The 24,139-nt window shown below is 35.7% G+C and overlaps 1 protein-coding gene across 7 annotated transcripts in view; it reads right to left on the bottom strand.

The window, feature by feature from the left end:
* The window catches only part of RIC1 (RIC1 partner of RAB6A GEF complex), a 171,283-nt gene that overhangs the window by 73,542 nt on the left and 73,602 nt on the right, over window positions 1-24,139 (bottom strand). For 6 of the 7 annotated variants that reach the window (XR_005782873.1, XR_005782874.1, XR_005782875.1 and 3 more), the window contains 2 exons: window positions 23,633-23,712; window positions 5,228-5,335 (listed from right to left, as the gene is read on the bottom strand). Coding sequence is in view for 4 of the 7 variants with exons in the window: in XM_040449500.1 (XP_040305434.1) it covers window positions 5,228-5,335; window positions 23,633-23,712 (188 nt within the window). In the remaining 3 variants the exon portion in view is untranslated. The remainder of the gene's footprint in view (window positions 1-5,227; window positions 5,336-23,632; window positions 23,713-24,139) is intronic. The other variant, XM_040449503.1, reaches the window with a different exon arrangement.

Here is a 24,139-nt window from a genome sequence, read left to right as displayed (position 1 = left end):
TAAGCAGCAGCTACATGTAGTGACTGCATACCTCAAATATGGCTACTGTGACAGAAGAACGTATTTCTTAACTTTGCTCCCTTTGAACTAACTGAAATTCAAGGAACTTCATTTGACTAGAGGCTACTTTACTGGAGCTCACAGTTCTGGGTATTGTTGAGCCTCATTCATACAAGTATTTATAAAGCCCATGCTCCACGACAGGTGCCCATGTTCTGTGCTGGCGATTCTGGGGTGAAAACAATAGTTTCTCCTTTCAAAAGACCTCTCAGTTGACTTAAGTGAGAATTATGGAGTATGATCTCCACACTATTTACAAAGAGATTTAACATTTACTTACCTAATGGAAAATAAATGCCCACTTTGCTCACTCTTATGTGCCCAGCCCCTAAGGCAGTGCTAGTTATGTATGGCACGCAATGTTTGTGGGAGGAGGAAAAAGGGGAGAAAAAGGAGAGAGGAAAAGGGAATCCAAGAATAACAATGCAAAGGCACTGGCATAGAGGAAGAAAGAGAACCAGGGGAACCAGAGGAAATTGATATAAAAAAGCCAAGGGAATAGATGGATGGAAAAAGTACTTAAGAGTACCAAATGCTACAAAAAACGCAAATGTAAGAAAGAAATGAAAAAGTTAAAAATGTGGTGTCCATAATATATACTCCCTATTATGTTAATACTATTAGAATTCTTTTCATACTTAAGAAGAGTATATTTCAGAAATATTTTAATCCATAATGGTGGGAGAGATGTTTTTAATGTTTTAATTCTTAAATAAACCTTCAATCCTTTAAAAGCTGAGCTCAAGGACTCATTCACCAAGAATTTCAGACAATGAAGAACTGTTTTCTTCCCAACTACAAAAATATTAAAAAGAGAAGAACATTCGTAATCAACTGAGTTTACAGAAAGTTCACTTTTTGAAATACTATATATTCTTCCCTTTCAAATTTGTATTTTAGTGCAACATTTGCATGTAGCATGGAATAAGTAGAGAATAAAAACTTTAGGTTTTACATCTGCCACTACATGTCAACAGAAGCAATTTAGTGGAGTAGTCACTGGCTTACCAGTGATTTTCATTCAGCAGGAGTCATCCTAGGTTTTTTCCAACTATATTCTCCCTCTCCCCTGTTCCTATTTCCCTAGAAGAATCACTGCATATGACAGTTAGGAGCAAGATCAAGGTCACCCTGCAGGAATTTAACCACCTACTAGGCAAAACTCAGCACTCTTCTGACAAAGTTAACAGAATTCAGAATCTCTACTTTGTCATCCCCAGTGCTAGGACAAAAATGACCAGATGTGTGGGGACAGGAAAACGTGACCCAGAGTCAAGAGAAAAATCAATCAATATAAATAGACTTGGTCAATCCTGATGTTAGAATTAAAAGATAATGACTTTACAATAACTATGGTAAATATGACAAAGACTCCACAGGAAAAGATAGATCCTCCTCATTCAACTGAAGTAAATAAACTCATTAAAACAAAGGCTGAGGTCAGTTGTTAAAATACGGAGTACTTCCCTAAAGTTAGTAAACAGGCCTTGCTCCACACCACACAACTATGTGCCCACTGACTGCTAGTGTTACAAAGATCTAACAATTAAAGATTAATTCTTGGAATAAGGGAATATCAGGATTCTTTACTGATAATCACTGTGACAGGTCTTTTCATGCTGCACTGGTTTTTAAGTATTTTGAAAAATCACTCCTGGGTATAAATACACACAAAATATACATAAATATACTCTAAGTTATGTCCTCAGAGAGCCTCTCCAATCATTGACTTCATGGGCTTTTTAACAGCTAACTGATATGCCCGAGGTGCCTCTCCATCCCCTCCCCACCCCGCCCCTTAATTTAGGACCTTAGAAGAATAGTATCATCTTGAAAGCAGATGGGGCACCTAGGTGGTTCAGTCGGTTAAGTGTCTGACTCTTGATTTTTGGCTCAGGTCACGATCCCAGGGTTGTGGGACAGAGCCTCGCGTCGGGCTCTGTACTGAGCATGGAGCCTGCTTGGGATTCTCTCTCTCCCTCTCCACCCTTCCCCCGCTCAGGTGTGCACTCTCTCTCTCAAAATAAATAAAATTAAATTAAAAAAACATTTAAAACATAGATTAGCATTTCTGATTAATCAAATATTCTTAATGGGACATATATCATTCATAATCACCAATTCTCAAATATGTAAATATATTTAATACCTAACAAATATTAAATACTATATACTAAATACGGCCTTCCTAAGTACCTGGAATAGAGGAAGATAAGGAATAAACTGTGGTATTTACTAATATTTATTACCGGCTGTTAGTTAGAAACAGACTAAGGGTTTAATTACAGATCGTATCAGTACTTTTCACCTTCTAAACATTCTCTATCCTCAATAACACACATTGGACGTTTACCATTAATCCTATTCTTTCTTCAAGCAAAAATTAAAAGATGGCATATTTGCCATATTATGCCTACAAGCAGAAGTTTTAACTATTATCTCTAATTTCACAGGATTTCTATTTTTGGTGGTGAGCAGGAAGATAGTTGGTTACAAAGTCCAAATACTGTGTCTTCTCCCTCAATGCAAAATCACATAGGATATCCAATCACATTTCCAACAAGTATGCATTACAGGTGCTAATAATAATACTGCTCTGAAAAGCAATTATTTTTCTGAAGTTTCAAGATAAACCTTAGAGATTTCCTATCCCCTAAATTTGTAGTGTGTATTGAAAACTAGCACCTGACTAAAACAAACAAAACCACTTAGCACCTGACAAGTTAAACTTGTACAAGATGACAGGATTTCTTTTTTAAAGCCTCTTTTTCTATCCCATCCCCATGATCCATACGGTCTGCTGCTGGATATAGGTAGAGAGCCATATCTGTACAGGTCCATCTAGCTTGTACCCAGAGACATTCCAAATTCCTTACGTCGCAAGTTACATTCTTAAAAAGAATCTCTGTACTGAAATAACATCTGAGGTCAAGAGTACCTTTCTGACCAAGGTGATCATAACTTAAACTCAATCCTTTGTAACCCAGATCACACTGATGCAAATAACAAAAATAAAACATTCTTTTTCTCTGAAGAAAATACATAAAAAGATGGACTAAACACGGCAAGACAATAGCCAGCCACTTGCATACAATTTTATTTTTTTAATGTATACCAGTATCTGTACTGTATTCTAACAAAACTAATGGTGAAAATAGCCTTTTATTAGAAGTGTGACTCAGAAGAATTGAAAAACATTGGTATTACATTTATATAGTTCAATATATTCGTATATCACCATCCATATAATTCAATATTTAATGAGACTACACAGTAAAAAGTCTTTTCCCCAAACCTGTGGCCTAGTCGGTCAGTTCTCACACTGTTTCTTATACATTTTTCAAGAACAATACATATTTTAACACTACCAGCTCCCTTTTAAAAACAAATATTGAGGTGCCTGGGTGGCTCAGTCGGTTAAGCATCAGACTTTGTTTGGCTCAGGTCATGATCTCGTGGTTTGTGAGTTCGAGCCCCGCTTTGGGCTCTGTGCTGACAGCTGGGAGCCTGGAACCTACTTGGGATTCTGTGTCTCCCTCTCTCCCTGCCCCTCCTCCACTCACGCTGTCTCTCAATAATAAAAAAACGTTAAAAACAAATATTAGCATTATTATAGATTACACCTTGCTTTTTTCACCCAACAACACATTTGGGAAGTTTCTTCAGTAAAGAGTGCCCTCAATGTTTCTACAGATGCATACTGTTCCCACTGTGCAGAAGGTAAGAAAAGCTTTTTAACCAGCTCCCTACTGATTGACATTTAGGTGGTTTTTGATCTTTTGCTATTATAAACAATAAAAAACCCTGTAAGCATGTCATCTGAATTACTATATTTGTATGAGTAATTCCTAACAACAGACATGCTGCACAAAGACCATGAGCTTATGTAACTTTGACAGACACTGCTTAATTAATTTCCATAAATACTGTATAAATTTACACTCTCACCACCAATGTATAAAGTTCATATCCCTGATCTCCCCCCCAAACAGTATTTTACCTAACTGTTCATATGCGTAAGTCACTTATTTACTCTCTTAAAGGAGATTATGTAATATATTAACTGAAATGTAGACAACGAAAAGAAATTGTTTATATTCTGTGTTCATTTGTTCTACTGTCTTTTTCTTGTTATAAGAAGTCTTCACATACTGTAAAAATTGGACTTTGTGGTATTCACTGGAAGTATATTTCCTTATTTTCATTGTTTATGTTTTCCTCTGATCATACTTATGGTGGGTTTTTTCCCCCAGTTTTTTTTTAACTTTTATATAATCTAATTTATCAATATTTCTTTTCATAAGAAATTATTTGCAGACATTTTGACAAGAAGATTTTAATGACTCCTAACAAAATGAATTCTGAATTACAATACTTCTTTCGCTAATATTTCTTATCATTTTTTAAAGCAAATCTTATTAGAGATAAGGACTACTGGCCATTTTGATGCAGAGAAGGCTGGAATATCACCGTTATAATTTCATAATTGCATACGTCTGGGCACAATAACAGCAAAAGGTTCTTGAAGGCCAGTTTTAACTCTGAATTCAGTTAAAAAGAACTCTTTGTTAAAAAAGAAACAAAAAATACCATTATAGTCAAAACTTTATGTTAAAAAATGTACTTTTAACAAGACCCACACATCAGACAACTAGAATGTCAAATATGAATTAATTACACATACACTTATATTTTCTGCCAATGGATATAAAATAATTTTTTATATTTTGGTAATTCTGGCCTTAACACAAAACCTTTATTCATACTTAGATCAGAAAGCTTAACTTTCTTCCAAGTACATAAATATTTTCCAAAAACTTAAGAGAAGGTATTAGAAACAAAGCCACTTTCTCTTTTCCTCAACTTCTATGATTTTTATCAGTATCAAGTAACTATGCTGTATCATTCAAACAATTCTAGATCTTACCAAAAAAGATAAATTTCTGAAAAAAATTATAGTTGGTATACTCAATTTATGGGCTTTATATATTTAACAAATAACTGAAGCATAATAATGTACCGTCTAGGGGTTAATCAAGCATTTAGAGCTAAAAAAAAATTATTCTCAGTGAAAAAAATGAAATAAACTTTCTTACTGATCATGTGATTAATGAACTACATTGTATACTGTCATCCCAAAATGCTAAATTTAACCAAGGTACTATACCTCATGATGGGTGCTTGCAAATCCAATATTTTCTTCATTTCTAAATTTAATGCTGGAGCACACTGTTCTTCCTTAAAATGGGGTGTCCCCTTCATTTGTGGACTTCCTCTAAAAAAAATACAAATATACAGGATTAAAGAGAAAGATATGAATTCTCCACTCTGTGACTCATCTATACCCAATCAGAGTAAACACAATCAAACTTACAAATCAGGCATTAATCCCTAAAGTTCTCAAATGAAAAATGGACTTCAATTCCATTGTAGCAGAGTAAGCAGTTAGACAAAGGGGTTTAACCAATGTAACTAGTGTTGGGGAGAAGAGCAAAGAATCTTAAGGAAAAAAACAAAGCAAATTCTCAAGAGAACCAATAGACATTTTTAAATGACTGATGGCCCTTTCCGAGGTGGGCGACTTTGGGAGATACACAACGTTTCTACCTACTGCATGTCCAAAGGGATCCAAATCCTCACCTCATCTTACCTTATGCCACACAACATCCTCGTTCCTCTATCCTTTGGGTTATGTATCAGAATTAAGGTCAATTCAGGGATGCGACAGGAAATGTTTCACATAAAACTTGGTAATAAATGGCAAAATGGCAAAATGGCTACACCTGGTAGCTCCCTGCTACACGAGGGGTGACTAGATCAATGGCAACATAATTGAGCCGCCACACACGACCCCACAAAAGGACCACACGATAGTTCTGGGATCTTTATCTCTGCATGCATGGGACCATTCTTTCTCAATTCCTGTGCTGGGATTTAATAGCTGTCTCTTCTCTTGCTACCAGCTATCACTTACCCTTGGCAACAATGAGCCTGCCATTTCTCCCCCTTCAGTCACCTACACTATTAAAATTATGTGTAAACAGTCTAACACTCAACAGCTTTTAAGGTTCCTGGCTTGGTGAAAATTGATACTTTTTCTGCTTTCTGGTTTTAAGTTATTTTCCATATAGAAGCTTGGCGGTACTTTATCCTGGTCTGTGACTGCCATGACCTGGAATATCTGACTCCTTGTGTACGTCTGAATGGCTAAACTGGTTAATGTTACACCACACAGGTTCAGATTTAATTAACATGCTTGCTGTGACAGCTACTAAGAAAGACACCATGAGTTATTAGTTTACAGAACTCCTATCTGGACTGCTAATCACACACACACACACACACACACACACACACACACACACACACACTATAATGCATCTCCTGAGACATTCTCCACATATATCTAGTTTTAAAGTTATTTTTCAAAGTACTACATACACACCATTTAAACCAATAGTGCTAGAAAGCTTATGACAAAGGGGAAAAAACAGGGTTTTTTTGTTTTTGTTTTTTTGTGAGGACACAACCAGCTTCAGTTTTTAGCTATTACCTTCTTCTAATTACCTGGATGTTTTCCCACAATACATTCACGCTGCTTCAGCATCATTATTTAGACATTATCTACTAACTTCCCATTCTTATTCTCCATTTTTCCCCATCCTCCTAAGCACACAAAAATGTTTTCATTACAATGATTAAATAATTTTTACTTCTGGGTCAAGAAGTATTCAGTTCTATGTAAGTATTAACTTAAATAGCTTGTTAATTTTCCTGAAGTGAACTTTACTGCATACTTTCATTTATTTGGTTTTCTTTAAACTTATACCTAAGTTTTCTCAGACTCCTTAACAGCTTTGACAAAAACAACTCTCAATATAGTCTTCTATGTGGTCAAACTTGTCACAATAACCTATTATTTCCTCCCCCCGCCCCACATCTCTCCTGGTGCCCAATGCCCTAGTGACTAAGTCTATTGCAAAGTATCATCCTGATAATTTCCTTTGTCATCATCCTGATGACTTCTTTGCTTCTTTCCTATGAGCCTTTATTTTTTTTTATTCCTCTTACTGGGGTTACATATTCTTGTGGGTTCCTGGAAAGGTGTTATGTGGAGGAACTGAGCAATTCTCAAGTCCAATATGTCTTTGACACTTGAATGGGTATTTGGGTAGAAATTTTTAGGCTGCATATCGCAACATAAGATGACGCACATGCAAAGCAATTTATTACATCAAAAGACTGTTACAATCAAAATATGTATCACAAGAATAAAGTATTATGCAGCCCCCTACCCCCCCAAAAAAGGAAAGGTGGAAGAACTCTCTAGACTCCTTGGAACGATCTCTGGGGTCTGTTGTTAAGTGAGAAAAATCAAGGTGCACAACAATGTATATAATCTGCTACATTCATACGACAGGGAAGGAAATAACAAATGTTCATACACATGTGCTGAATTTAAAAATGAAAGAAGAGCCAAAACTAACATGAAAATGGTTCTCTACGGGGGAAGACAGAATACAGGGGAAAGAATGCCACATTTTTTTAAGCTTTGGGACATGAAGATATTTCATGTAATAAACCAAATTATAATTAAAATCAACAATAACCAATCTCTAAAAACAGAAAAGAAACGAACCTAACTGTACATCAAGCTAGCAGCACAAATAAGAATTATTTCAAGTAACTTTGAAACACAGTAGTTTGTGCATCCTTAATGGGAAACTTCCTACGGACAAAAATCAAATTGTATTCAGTAATAATACTGTTATAATAATAGTGGTTATTATTTTGGAGTCACTCTGTATACAAAAGGATAAATCAAGTAAGTGATTATGTTTACATTATTAGGAACCAAGATTATCAATAAGAGAAAATATACAAATATAAAACTAGAAGAGTGAAACTGTAACTTTTAAAACTTTAAAAAATTTTAAAGCTTTTAAAAACTTTTAACTTCTATCTTAATCTTTAATTTGAATTAACAATATCAGTATTAACTCACAGTATCTTTTCTTCTTTCTAAAATTTACTTTTTATCTCTGTGCACTAAAAAGTCCTAAAAGCAAGTATAACCAATAACAATCAGCATCAAGCCAGTCTTCAAAATATTATTTTGCACAGAAAGAAGTCAAAGGTCTTTGGAGAGTTGACTTACTCCAAGACAGGGGCAAAGAATTGCTAAGATGAGCCTTGGATCTGACAAGCAAGGATGCCATTTAAATAACACCATTTTTATGGGCTCTCTGACAGGCTAACGATGTGACAATCTGATCAAAAAGAATGACTGCAATTGGTTAAAACTCAAAAATGTAAAAACCCCTGCATTTACAACAATAGTAAAAGCACTCATTAGTTGGTTGTGTCTGGAAGTTCTTAGGACACAACTGGTTACTATAAGAAAAGGGAAAGAATCAACCATCTATTCTTTCTTCTTGTAGACTATATTTCAGGGTAAACATCAAATAGATAATGAAATAAAGTTTTTCTTTATATAATGACAGCTACAGAATGCAGCACAAATGGTAGAGTTTTTTTAAAATCACAATTTTGGGGGTGTCTGGGTGTCTCAGTTGGTTAAGCGTCCGACTTCAGCTCAGGTCATGATCTCATGGTTCATGATTCTAGCCCCACACCGGGCTCTGTGCTGACAGCTCAGAGGCTGGAGCCTGCTTCAGATTCAGTGTCTCCCCCTCTCTCTGTCACTCCCACGCTTGTGCACTCTCTCTCTCAAATATAAACATTAAAAAAAATTTTTTTTAATCACAATTTTGTGATCCCTATCAAAATAACAGATGCAGGGAACAAAATTAATAAGTGCATACACCAGTAGGCAGGTAAAAAGTACAAACTTAACACATATCCACCAAATGCAATAGATCCTGGTTTGAACAAATTCCTAAAGACAGCTCTGCATTAAAACGGAGACTGATATTAATAAATTACTAATTTTGTTAGATATAATAGTATTACAGCTTTGTTTCTTTAAAATGTCTACTTGTTGCTGATAAAACTATTTGAGGTTGAAATGATACAGTATATGAAATATGCTCCAAAATACTCAAAGCATACATAAGTATGATAACCTGAGAGATATTGATAACTTGTGAATGTGGGAGATGGGTTCAGAGTTTACCATTAGACTGTTATACTGACAAATTCCTTAACAAGAGCTCAAATGGATTTATTTCTTTCAGCATTTTAAATGCTTTCTGCCAATGTTTTTTAGACTCTAATGTGTGGTTGTCAAGTTCAATGACATTCTTATTCAAAGACTATTTTTGATCTGTGTTTCCCCATCAGGAAGTTCTTAGGAGTGTCCTTCCTTTGATTTCCAGGGAGTTATAAAATTTGAGAACAGTGTACTTTTTTAACAAGTATGTGGACTTATCATTGTTTGCACCAAACAAGCTACTAACAAACAGTCTTTAGTTTAGGTCTGGGAAATTTACATGTTTTGTTTCCTTAACATACTAATAAGATTCTCCACTTCTGTCTTCTCTTTCTGGAGCTCCTACAAGATTAGATACTGGACCTCATATGAACCTCTAATTCTCCTTTCTTCCCCTCTCACCTGGACAGTACCTCAACCATTTCTTCCAATGCTTCACTGAATTTGAAATTTCTGCTTTTGAAATTTCATCCCAGAAACACTGTCACCCACCTCCCCTTTTTTCTTGCACACCAGTTTTCTTCTTTTAATTAGATTACACCTGTCTGAGGTTGCGAATTTTCATTTCCTCAAAGCGTTTTTGTTCCCTAGTGTCTATTTCCTTTTAGTTTCCTTTTTTCTGTTGTGTCTCTCTCTTTTACACTGGAAGCTCTAAGATGCCTAACAATTCCTAGGTGTGTCCATTATGTGTCCAACAGGTTAACAAGAAAAATTACAAGCTCTAATTATAAACTCTGTGTGTTCAAGTTGGGCTTTTCAACTGGTAGAGGCCAGCTGGCATTTTTGTAGAGATCTTCAAATATCAGGGCCTTTTCGGTCATCTTTCTGGAGTGATTTAATTTTCCCAGGAAGGATCCCTCAATGGCGCCCGGGGTATCAAGCATAGAAGCTCGAAGTCTAGAGCCAAGCAGGGGACAAAGGCTCACCATCCTAACGTTCAGTGTGACAACTTTCATTTAATCCCCATCTTTAGTTTAGCAGCTCACCCTTGCCCTACTCTGTGTCTGGAATCCCTCTGGCTTATCAGACAATATACTTCCCGTCACTTGTGATGCGGAAACATAAAATTCCTCACTCCTTATTCAATTTTTTAAAACAACCCCCCTGTTTATGGCCTCTGGTTCACTCCTATATTCTACGGTACTACTACATCTAATTCCTGGGTCTTTCCACGGTTTTGAAGATCAAACAAGTTGTTTTTCTTTTTCTTCTTTTTTCTTCTATTTTTTTTTAAATTGAAGTTTAGTTGATACACAATGTTTCATTAGTTTCAGGTGTACAAGAGTGATTCAATAAGTCTATATATTATGCTATGCACACCCCAAGTGTGGCTACCATCTGTCACCAAACGATGCTATCACAATGCCACTTACTATATTCCCAGGCTCTAAGTTTTATCTCTGTGACTTACTCATTCCATAACTGGAAGCCTGTTCCTGCCACTCCCTTTCCCCCATTTTGCCTATCCCCTCAACACCACCCCCATTTGGTAACCATTAGTTGGTTCTCTGTATTTATGGGACTCAAACAAGCTGCTTCTTATCAGTATTATGTAACTAACCTTAGGCTCTTGGGTTTCATATTCTTCCTTAGTCATTTATTCTTTCTCATCCAATCGTTAGCTCAACGGTTAAAGATGCCTCTTTCATTAAACATAAAAACTGCACTTCAACTTGTTATTTTGTTGGTTATTTGCAAAAGAAAGGTTGAAAAAAACCTTACTACCATCTTCAAATTGGAAGCCCTCTATTTTCCTTTATGCAAATACTCTCATTTATTAGAGAGCTGAAGTATTATAAGAACTTTAAAGCAAATTTAAGTAAATCCTGAGTCCTCAATGACTCCCATTATAAAATTAGAGATACATTTCACACAGAAGTTTCTATATGTTCTTCAAAATTAAGTAAAAAGTGTTAAAAATTATATTAATAAAAAAACTAAATTTCTGATAAAAAATACTATTACTTGTAGTTCAACAATAATTTGAGTGTACAGTATCAGACTTTTGGAAGGTAATCATAGAAGATGAAGCTGGAACAATAACACTAGATGATATAGAGCACTGAATGTCAGGAAAAATAGCAATAAATCGAGCATTTACTATGCATGAGTGTACAAAATGTTCTGCACACATTATCTCAAATGCCACATGTTAATAATCCTTTGAGACAGGCATCATTTTTCCCCTTTTCCCAGAAAAGAAACTAAAGCTTTTGCTCATGGTCACAGAGCTGGTAAGTAAAGGAGTGAGCCTGTGGCTTCAATTCCAGATCCTAGGACACTGACAACTACTAGAGAATTAAGGAAACTAACAATAACCTTTGCAGAAAAAAATATGAGAATGGATGCTAAAGAATGGACTGGGGATGGAGTGGGGAGAGGGAGTGGAATCTGTAGATTAATTAGGAGACTGTCAGTAAGAGTACACAAGGAATGGGGCATCTGGTGGCTCAATCAGTTAAGCGTCTGACTTCGGCTCAGGTCATGATCTCGTGGTTTGTGGGTTTGAGTCCTACATGAGGCTCTGTGCTGACAGCTTGGAGCCTGCTTCAGATTCTGTGTCTCCCTCTCTCTCTGCCCCTCCCCTATTTGCACTCTGCCTCTCTCTCAAAAATAAATAAACAGTAAAAAAATTAAAAAAGAAAAGGACACAAGGAAGGACTTGGGACAGTGGCAGCAGAAATGTCTTTTCAGACAGCTTTATCATAGCCTTTTTTAAAAGGAGATAATAAAAGCATACTGAGAATTGTCATCTCTGCTTAGTAACAGAGGCTTGTCAGAGACAGGTACAACTGCACTGTACACGTTCCTGGTTGGCATCCAAGCTACTGAGAAATAGTATATTCTTCATTCCTGGGCACTTAAAATTAGGTACGGTCATGTGATTGACTTTGGCCTGTAAACCACAAGGGGGAGTTACTCGTGCACTTCTAGGCAGAGACTTTAAGTGCCAAAATTGGTACACAATGCTATTTTATCCTCTACCACAGGGACATGGCCTATGTCAATGCATATAGTATACTACATCAAATAACTAATAGACTGTGGTCCACTAAAACTCAGCAAATTAATAGTCTATGATCATTGTTCATATGTGACTTTATTAAATGTATAGTCTGAGAAGGAGAAAGAAAAAAGAACAAAGAAAAAGGAGCACAGTTTAAGAGACTTGTGGAACACTACCATGCATCACAACATGTACAGTGAGAGTCCCAAAGGCAAGGCAAGAGAAGGAAGCAGAAAAAATAACAAATAACGGTTGAAAATGTCCCTAATCTGATAAAGACATAAATCTAACCATCCACTTAAGGTCAGAAAATTCCAAATCGAGGGGCGCCTGGGTGGTGCAGTCAGTTAAGCATCCGACTTCAGCCAGGTCACGATCTCGCGGTCCGTGAGTTCGAGCCCTGTGTCAGGCTCTGGGCTGATGGCTCAGAGCCTCGAGCCTGTTTCCGATTCTGTGTCTCCCTCTCTCTCTGCCCCTCCCCCATTCATGCTCTGTCTCTCTCTGTCCCAAAAATAAATGGTGAAAAAAAAATTAAAAAAAAAAAAAAAAAAAAGAAAATTCCAAATCGAATTTTAAAAGATCCATACCATGATACATTATATTCAAACTACCGAAAGACAAAGAGTCTTGAGAACTGCAGGAAAAGTGGCACATCATATACAACAAGGGATCCTCAGGAAGATTAGCAGCCAATTTCTCATCAAAAACCATGGAGGCCAGAGGCAGTGGGATGACATATCTCAAGTGCCGAAAGAAAAAATGTCAACCAAGAATTCTATACCCAGAAAAATTATCCTTCAAAAATAAAGGAGAAATTAAGAGATTTCCAAACCAATGAAAGTTGAGAGAATTTGTTGCAAGTAGACCTTAACTACCAGAACCCCTAAAAGGAGTCCTTCGTGAAGAAACAGAAAGACAATAGAGAATAATCCAGTCTTACAAAGAAATAAAAGAAAAATGATAAAGGTAGCTACACAAGTAAATATAAAGCCAGCAGTGCTCTATTTTTGGTTCAAAAATCCACCTTTTTACCTATGTGATTTAAAAGACTAATGCCTAAAATAGTAATTATAAAGCTATGTGTTGGGCACACAATGTATGAAGACGTAATGTGTCACAATAAGAACATAAAAAGGGAGGGACAGATATGTACAGGAACGTACTTTTTATATACTATTGAAGCTCAATTGTTTTTTAATGCATTTAGGTTGTTGTGAGTATAAGATGTTAAATGCACTCCTCAAGGCAACCACTAAGAAAATAACATACAGAAAATGAAATGAGAAAGGAATCAGAATGGTGTACATCACAAAAAATCAAACACAAAAGAAGGCGTTAATGGAAGAACTGAGGGACAAAAAGATGATACACAGAAAACTAACAGCAAAATGGCAGAAGTCCTTCTTTATCAGTAATCACTTTAAATATCACTCAATTAAACACTCCAATTAAAGGCAATTGGATTTTTTAAAAATATGATTCCATTTCAAAGTTTTCTGTAACAGACTTACTTTAGATCCAAAGACCGTTAAAGGATGGAAAGAGATCTTCCATACAAACAGCAATTAAACACAGCAAGGTGTTAATAAGAAGACAAAGAACATTACAGACAATCCTCAACTTAAAATGACTTGACTTACATTTTTTCCAACTTTACAACAATGTGAAAGTGCTATGCATTCAGTAGAAACCTTACTTCAAATCTGATCTTTCTCCAGGCTAGAGATACAGTATGATAATCTTGTGATGTTGGACAGAGGCAGGAAGCACAGCTCCCAATCAGCCAGGAGATCCCAAGGGTAAACAACGGATACACTTACAAAAATTCTGTACCTGGGGAACCTGGGTGGCTCAGTCAGTTAAGCAACAGACTCTGGATTTTGGCTCAGGTCATAATCTTGCAGTTGTGAGATCAATTCCTGCCTGAGTAAGCAGCCTGCTTGGGATTCTCTCCTTCCCTCTCTGTTCCTTTCCACTTGTGCTCTCTCTCTCTCAAAATAAATAAGCTTAAAAAAAAATATCCTGTACCTGTACAACCATTCTGCTTTTCCCTTTCAGTACAGTATTCGATAAATTACATGAGCTATTCGACACTTTATTATAAAATATGCTCTCTGTTACATGATTTTGCCCAACTGTAGGCTAATGTAAGTGTTCTGAGCACATTTAAGGTAGGATGAGCTAAACTTTGATGTTTGGTAAACTAAATGCATTTCCAACTTAATATTTTCAATTTGCAATGGATTTACTGGGGTAAAATCCCATTTAGGTCAAGGAAGATCTGTACATGTAATAAAAGGGTCAATTCAGCCAGAAGAGTACCACAATTACAAACAGATACACGACAAATATATGAAGCAAATACTGGCCAAACTGAAGGGAGAAACAATTCTATCGTAACAGCTGGGAATTTCAATATCCTACTTCTGTCATTGAGAGAACCAGACAGAAGTTCAGAAGGGAAAGAAAGAATCTAAACACTATACACCATTTAGACCTAAAATAAATACGAATACTCCACCCAGCAGCAGCACAATACACGTTCTTTCTCAAATGCACAGGAACATTCTCCAGGACAGAACATCTATCTGGACAGAAAAATATCTCCGTAAATTTCAAAAGACTGAAATCATACAAAGTATCTTATCTCACTACAACTTAGTAAAAGTAGACATCAATCATAAAAGGCAAACTAGAAAATTCACAAATGTGGAAATTAAACATCGCTTAACCAACAGGTCAGAGAAAACCCAAAGGGAAATTAGAAAATACTTTGAGACTGATGAAAATGAAGACACAACATCATGGGATAAAGTAAATGCAGTGCTTACAGGAAGATTCACAGCTAAAATGCTCACACTGAAGAGGAAGAAAGATCTCAAATCTGTAACCTAATTTTACACCTTAAGAAACTAGAAAAAGGAGCAAACTAAACTCAAAACCAACAGAAAGAAGGAGATAATAAAGACTGGATATGAACAAAATAGAGAAGAGAGGAAAAAAAATCAATGAAAGCAAATCAGTTCTTCAGAAACTAATAAAGTTGAAAAAACTAAGAAAAAAAGATGACTTATTACTAAAATCAGAAGTTAAGGTGTGGACATTACTACTGGATTTGGAGAAATAAAACAGATTACAAGAGAATCCACATATTTAGTGAACTTAAATCCCCTACTTGTCTGGACATAATATCCAGTAGAGGCAGATTATGTTTAATAATTCAGAAGGCAGCCTAGATAACAATAACAACTGCAACTTATTAAGAACACGCTAACTTGTTTTTCTCATTTTATACACACAAAAGCATAAAAAGGGACTTGAAAAGCAGCTTTTCCAAAGTGACTGTGAAAAGGAGAGACTAGATACAACCCAGGTATCTCTAATTTAAAATGGATTCTCTTCTCTACATCTCTAAACTGCTGTATCTTTACCTCAAGTAGTAACATCAAGTCCAGTATCATTAAAAAAAAAAGTAGGAAAAATGAAATCAAGCCCATTCCAGAGTTTTGTTTTACTAACGTATTTTTCATTAATTAAAAGTACAGTTTCTCAGCTCTCCATTCTAATGAATGTAAGGCATTCTTGTCAACAAGCAGCCCCCACGGGGCAATAAAACTTCCATAGGGTAGGTCAACTATTAATCAAACTTCCCACAGCCTTGAGGAAGCAGACTCCCATCAAACTGACAAAAATCAAAACTCAAACTACAGTACTCAGAAATAGGTCATAAAAATTACAAAGGATGTCTTAAAAGAAAAAAAATTGCCTCTAATTTATGTCAACTGTGCTTTGGAGGGCTAAACAAGGTGACACAGAAAACTGTCACCACACAATTAAATTCAGCAGGCAGCTGTGTAGGAGATCTCCAATACGTTCAAGGCCAGCTGAAGAAAATACTAACGTGGTAGATAACCGAATGGATCTGGGAGGTGGAGAGGATGGACAGGAACTTCAGGAGTACCGCTGATCATGCAGGATTCCTCCTGTCAAGGTAACTGACCTAAGTCTGGGCTTTCCTCACAAGTATAGCTCGAGTCCTGCAAGCAAAACTTCCCCTGACAACCTAGCACATTCCCCTAGCTGCTAGTACCACTTTGGGGAATCATTCGTTCACTTGGCATCTGCTTTTTATCACCATTACCTTTAAACAGTTCTCCCTTCATGAGCAGCTTATCCCTCCTCAGCACCCTATACAAATAGGAGGCATATAATAAATGTTTGATAATGATAATGAAGATCTCATTCCAGATTTTCAAATCTTTTTTCCTCTGATTTTAGTAAGGTATAACTGGCATAGAACACTATAATATTAAGAGATAAAACATGATTTGATATATATATATATTATAAAATGATTACCACAACATTAGTTAACAACCATCACTTTGTGATGAGAACTTGTAAGACCTACTTCCTTAGCAACTCAGATTTTTTGAATCTTAAAATGATTCTGGAACGTGCTATGCTTAATCCAGGGGCTTCTGCCAATTCTGGCACCAAGAGGCTCTGGTTCTCCGATTAGTTACAGAAAGGCTCAGAAAGGTTTCTTTCCTCAAACTCCATGCCTCGTATTTGATCATTTGTAGTCAACACAATTGTTTACTAGAGTACCAACAATGAAAGTATTTCTGGGTGAAATAATGATTATCTTGGACGTGCTAAAACACACTCCAGAGAAAAAAGATGGAAAACTGTTCAAGCTGCCTGACGGACACACAGGCGGCCAGTTTATTATTATACCAATAGAGTAACTAGTACCAAAGTAGCCCTCCAGAAACAACAAAACCCTGGCCAAAATTTATGCAACAACTATAGTCAGACACTTGTGAATGGGCAGCACAGGACTGTGATCCTGACTGAAGAAAAACAAGGTTTTCTGATAGAAGTCACTTTTCAGACTACCATGTAGGACGGGAGAACCCAAACATAGTTTGGCACTCTCGGTACATTGAGGAAAAAAAGATTAAAGTTCAGGAAACTGTAAGTGACCATTTGTGGAGGAGTATCAGAGGCCGAAGATACAGAGAAAGAGCTCTAGAAACCTTCCAGGTTCCCCTGGAGTCTGCATGAATACTAAGCTGTGTGTACATATATGGTGAGACCCCACAATGCCCGCCAAAGAATAACTGGCAGGGTTTTAAGCTGTAAAGTTCATACAGGGCTGGGAGACATTCCAGTTCTGACCACCCAGGGAGAATACACCTTGTTTAGGACCAGATCATTCAATAGAGAGCTCAGAAGGGCTCAGCTAGCCTACAGTAAAGGTTGAACCCACCCTAAAATCATACCAACAGACTTCAAACAGTTCAAGGCGATCTGAAATTCAACAGCCACTCAAAACACAAAATCTCAACATTCCTTAAGGAAAAGAAAACTCAGACACTCGATAATGTTGCACAGTTTCCATCATCTGATCTAAAATCAACAGACATGTGATACGACCCAGCAATTCTACTCCCAGGTATTTATTTACTCGGGAGATATAAAGCTATAACTGCAGGGTAAACTGGGAATGGAAACTAAAAAGAAGCAGACAAGGTTCACAATTTCACTTTTCATTGTTTTTTGTTTTTTGTTTTTTTAAGCATGATGGGATTGTACATGAGGGATCAGCTATTTCTTAGGTATGAGGGAGGACAGGAGAGTTGAGAGAAAAGCTTTATATGGTATTATGTTTGACTTGAGCTTCTAAACGAGGTGATACAGTTCTGATAAGTAAAACACATAGTCAAGGAGGCGCACCAAGAAAATAGCGAATGAACAGACATTACATAGGAATTGGGATTTCAGTGGACTAAAGGTAGGTGTGGCCAACAGGGGAGTAGTTTTCAGTGCCCAGAATTTATACAGTTACATCGCCATCAATGTTATAAGTGTTCATGCAGTTATGATGTAAGCTAACACATAAAATATATAAAGTTCAATACATATGTACATTTACAGAATATATACATACTGAAATCAAATGACACGTAATATTTTGAGAAGATCAAGGGGAATAAAAAATATTAGGATAACTAACATACTTTTCAAGTTTATAAAATTAATTTAGAACAAGGTACACTGTTAGAAAGAATACTCTAATTCTACAAAACTTTAAGGGAAAAAAGTAAAGTTTATTTTCCAGAAAACACTAAAATTTTATTAGTAAAATGTTGGGGGAAACTTTCACATCTGTAATCCAGACCTTTTCTCCTCTAAATGTGATATAATTTCAGTAAAATTTCTGTCCCTTAAATGTTACAGGATTTTTGAAAGAGCAGGTCATGTTTAAATTAGAAAATGCGAACCTCGGGGGCGCCTGGGTGGCGCAGTCGGTTAAGCGTCCGACTTCAGCCAGGTCACGATCTCGCAGTCCGTGAGTTCGAGCCCCGCATCGGGCTCTGGGCTGATGGCTCAGAGCCTGGAGCCTGTTTCCGATTCTGTGTCTCCCTTTCTCTCTGCCCCTCCCCCGTTCATGCTCTGTCTCGCTCTGTCCCAAAAATAAATAAACATTGAAAAAAAAAAATTAAAAAAAAAAAAAAAAAGAAAATGCGAACCTCGGGGCACCTGGATGGCTCGGTCAGTTAAGCATCCAACTCTGGCTCAGGTCCTGAGCTCAGAGTTCATGAGTTCGAGCCCCACATGGGTCTCTGTGCTGACAGCTTGGAGCCTGGAGCCCCCTTCGAATTCTGTGTCTCCCTCTGTCTCTCTACCCCTCCCCCGCTCACGCTCTCAAAAATAACTTAAAAAAAATTTTTTTTAAAAGAAAGAAAATGAGAACTTTAAAGAGCTATTCCCTACTTGCTTCCCACCTGACACTACTTCTTTAAGTCAGCGGGTAAAAAGTCTGAAATCTAATAAACTATGTTGGGGGTGAGGAAAAGGAAACCAGAGGTTGAGTTTTAATAGTTGTTTTGGAGGTTTTTTCCGGTGAAGATAATCTGTATATCTTTAATATAATTAAATTTACTGAATTTTAGAATATACATATATATATATATATATTTTAAATAAAACTTTGTCCTCAGGAAGGCTGGTCTCTGACAAAAAAGGCTGACAGAGTGGAAAGACAGAATAAAAGAAAAAAATCTCTACTCTCAACAAAGTATACATTATGATGACATATTTAAATGATTTTCATTATGATAAAATTAAATATGATTCACAGCTTTAAGATCCACTAAACTCATATTTAAACATAAACAAATGAACACATTCATTCCAGCGAAACATAAGTTATTTCTGATTTCTCCCTGGCACAGTTTCTTCCATTGCTTTCAGTGCCAGTTCCAAGACATGGAAGAAAAAGCCAAGATGACCTTTAGTGGACAAGTCCATCCACTGGTCTGTATAGCTCACATGAAAGGACATTTTAATACAGAATGAAATGTACAAAGGCACAAAAGATAGAAGAGGTGAAACTTATCAAAGAAATAAATGACCTCTGAAGATAAAGAGTCATTTGATAAGGATGCCACCACTGTTGAAAGTGGACTCCCAACATCGACAGGAAGGATGCTGGACACACTAGGTGGAAACTACAAAAGATGATGGGGATATCTGACCTGCTCTCAGCTGCAGCATAATGGAAAAAGACATGCAGTCTAAGGTTAAGATGCTGTCACACAATACAGAGAAGCGGAGATACTCTAGAAAAACTCATGTGATGAACTCATAAAATTTACAGAAGAGAAACAAGGGATAACAGTGTTTCTATAACCGAACAGAATACAACTAACTACTGGCCTCAATTACACTGCCTCTATTCTTAAGAACTATTACATATAAACCACTCCAGATCTTTTGTCCTATTTTTGACTCCCTACTCCTCAAATAAGCCCCAAACTAACAGATGACTAGATGGGCATAAATAAGGTTGAGGCAGTAAAGTATTGGTCGTTACGAGTAATACACTATTGGGGCACCTGGGTGGCTCAGTCGGTCCAGCATCTGACTTCATTTTTGGCTCAGGTCATAATCTCATGCATTTGTAGATTCGAGCCCCACGTTGGGCTCCACCCTGACAGTGCAGAGCCTGCTTGGATTTATCTCTGCCCTCCCCCAACAGTGTCAATAAATAAACTTAAAAAAAAAAAAAAAAAGTAATACACTATAAGCTAAACACTTAGGTCTGAATCATGGCCATGCCACTTACTAGTGACTATCGACTGGTCAGTTACTTAGCCTCTCTGTGCTGCAGTAATTGTACCTAACTACCTCAACAGGGTTGTTACAAGGATTAAATTAGTTAGAAAAAGTGCTTCGAATACTGTCTTGACAGAGCTTACAATGGCACAGATGGCGATGATGATACACTGTCAAAACTAAACATTTTTTTTAAACTCTCCTCAAATCCATGTATGAATCACTTTCCAAGTTTTAAAAACATGAACTCCTATATTCCTCCAAACAAACTGAAGAAACAAATATTCTTATTCCCATTTTATAAATAGGTTCTACAGAAAATCTAAGAAACTAACCAGGGTACAGTAGCCTGGCACTAAAATATACAAGGAGATTCTAATTTGCTCTGCAAAACTGTTTCCCTATAAGATATTTTGTTGGATTTTATATAGCAATTACTAGAAGTTAAACTGGGAAACAAGTACATTATCAAGTCAAATATTAAAAAACTAAAAATCACTTAACATATACATATAAAATATGATTTACACATTAAATCACTTTTTATATATTTATTTGTACAGAATCGCTTAAAATATTAGAAACACAGTAAAAATTTGGTGAAGGAAAAAGTATTTAAAAATAGTATTAACAGCAGCAGCTGTCCTTTATTAATTTTCCCACAAACTAGGCAGTTACGTGAGCACTTAATACACATGATCTCATGTAATCCTATGAAATAATCACTACGGTTGTCTCACTGTACAGATGAGGAAACTCCGGTTTGGAAGGTATTAAGTAATTTGACAGAAGTTACACAGCTGAAAAGAGAAGGAGTGGATGCCCAATGCCAGGTCTACAGGACGCCAAAACCTCGCCCTTTGACTAAGGCAATGCACTCCTCATGCCACTAGGGCAGGACACACTTTCCCGAGCCACAGAGTGAAACCCATGATCGTCAAGACAGTGGAAGAAACACCACACTTTTAAAACACACAATGTATTTTATTTAGTCCTCTAGTCTATATACTGTCAAATGCAGCAAAGTTCACGCACTATCAGAACTACTACTTAGTTAAGGGGCGTCCTCTACAGTCTTAAAATCAGAAGGTAAGCAACTCTTTTTAAATTCTCTGCAACACCAAAAGTGAGTCTCAAAACACTATTCCAAATCACTCTAAACATATGAAATCGTGGTAGTGACTTGAAATAATGGAAATGGTATTTTTCATTGTGTCGACAGATGTTATCTCCCTACCCTGCCCATCTATACTAGTATAAATCAAGTAATTATAGGAGCATGTCTACATCAAGCAAGAAAATGGGTTTAAATGTGCTAGTTCAAAATGAACAAGTAAATGAAATTAAAGACACTAATTACAACAGTTCTTCAAAAGGCTCACAAAATTATCACTTAGAATGAAAAAGTAAGTTTTATATTACCCATAAAACTGCATTTAAAATTTCTAAATACATCCTATCAAAATATCCATAACACATTAAACAGTAGTACAATTTATATACCGAAAGTTTTTGCATTAAAATTTTTTATTGAAAAAATCAAATTAAATTCCATCATTTAAAGAATTTCTGTACTTTACAAAAGATTTCCAAAAGTCAACTTACACCTCAACTAATACTATAGTACAAAAATAGGTGGCTTATGGAATCAGAAAACATAGATAGTTCCTTAAAATCTATGCTAAAGGGATCTGAGTTACATTCTACATGGCCTACATTTCCCTTTCCCAAAGTGTATTCTCAAGAATTTTAACCAGTATGGAACAACTTTCATAACACAATTTTTAAACAAAATTTTGCATTGTTTATACATTTTTCAAATACACTGACACTTTTAAACCATAATGAATATACTGTATGTAAATCAAAAATCTTGGAAAATTCAAAAGCTGAAAGAAGCTGAAAACTCACCAAAGTTCTACCATTTAGGAGCAATTACTATACACATATATTGCTCTAGCTTTTTTAAAGATAATTTTTGTTTTGTTTTGCAAAGTTGCAGTCACATTACATGTATAATTTTATGTGACTCGTTTCTCTACTCAGAATATGATCAGATTCTCAAGTTTATAAATGTTTTGAAATATTACATTTAATGATTATATATTATTTGAGAAGAATGTACCACAGTTAACTTCCATACCAAAATTCTCTATTATCACACTTTTGTGTAGATCTACTATCGGAAGCTTATAAGAACACATTTTACTATTCCTCTACTGGCAGAGCAGTAATTTTTAAAAAACCAAAAACTATCTTTACATATTAAAACTGTATGTTTCTAAAAGATTTGTTTTTAATGTTTTGAGTTACTAGTGTTTAGTTTGAGCTACTAATTAACACAAGTTTCTTTTGTGTTTGTTATATTTCCTCTTATTACTTTTACCCATTTATCTTTTGAAATCTTTGGGTTTCTTAGCAATTTGTCTCCTTAAAATATAAGATATATTTTATACATAAAATTACATAAAATATAATATTTTATGAAAATATAAAGATAGAAAGCCTCGGCCCTATTTACTGAAAAAACTTCCTCCAGTTTGTTACTTTTAACGCTGTTCTTTTTTTCCTGTTAATTTTGAGAAATTTAAACTTTCATATATTAAAATGTATTTTCCGTCTAATTTCTTATATACCTAATAAATTCTGGCCATCTCCTACCATCTAGAAGTGTGGTAAGTATTCACTTATATATTCATCCAGCTTTAATGATTTGATCTTTTGCTTTAAAATTAGGATGTTCTTTTATTTCAAAAGTTCTTTCAATAAAATGTTCTTTTATTTCAAAAGTAAAGCAAAAATTTTAAGGAAAAAAAATGCAAAACATACACAACAACATAGCTTAAAGATCAAGTTCTAACCAAGAGGTAACCCCTGCTTGGGGTACACTTTTTTTCTATCCATGTATAAAACACGACAGGAGTGTCAGTAACTTGTACTGACATTTCATTTCTTTCCCTCCTGATGTTTTAGCTCCCCCCTAACAAGGCCTGGAGAATGCTAGACTATACTAGTAGTGATCCTGAATGTCCAAGAAGAGATACAGTGCATTCACCCAAGATTCCCAAGTAACTAATTACTTAGTTACAGAATTCTTTATTCAAGTAATGATAGTTAGAGGAGACCTGGCAATTTTTGACATACTATTTTTAAAATGCTGACTTGGCTTTATTTTATTCACTTCAGACAATGCAAAACTGGGATGTTTTTTATGAATATAAAGTATGCAAGTCAATTGTTAAAAGAATGAAAGACAACAAACTTACTTGGGATACACTGGTTCATAAAGGTACTTGTCCCCTCTTGTAGATGTAATATGAAAAAACAAGATGTAGCCATATGCAGTCTGAAAGATAAATTTTATTTGCCATGAATTAAAGGATAAGGCTATGACTAAAACCTTGTATTTCATTTTTATATATTCTTACTTTGAAAACACTTCACTCTTGGGAACCCTCTTCTGAAGAGCTATAGTCTAACTATCCAATTAAAACAAAAAGACTTTAATACAACCCATCTTGTTTAACATAACCCATGAAGAGTTTTTATAATATTTCATAGATGTCACTGAAATCAACAGTTCATACTATGTTGTAGACATTAATACTCTAAAATTAAATTATACTATTCAATAGCAGATGATTATTTTGCAAAATATACAGACCTTTTTGAACTCAGCAACATGGCAACTAATTTTTCTAATTTTTAAAGCAACAATGTCACCAAATAACAACAGTAGAAAATCCTTCACTCAACTCAAAGTTTACACAACA

Source organism: Herpailurus yagouaroundi, unplaced genomic scaffold (genome assembly GCF_014898765.1).
Source record: "Herpailurus yagouaroundi ecotype Mexico unplaced genomic scaffold, PumYag 199, whole genome shotgun sequence".
NCBI lineage: Eukaryota > Metazoa > Chordata > Mammalia > Carnivora > Felidae > Herpailurus > Herpailurus yagouaroundi.
This window is presented reverse-complemented; position numbering and strand designations above follow the sequence as displayed.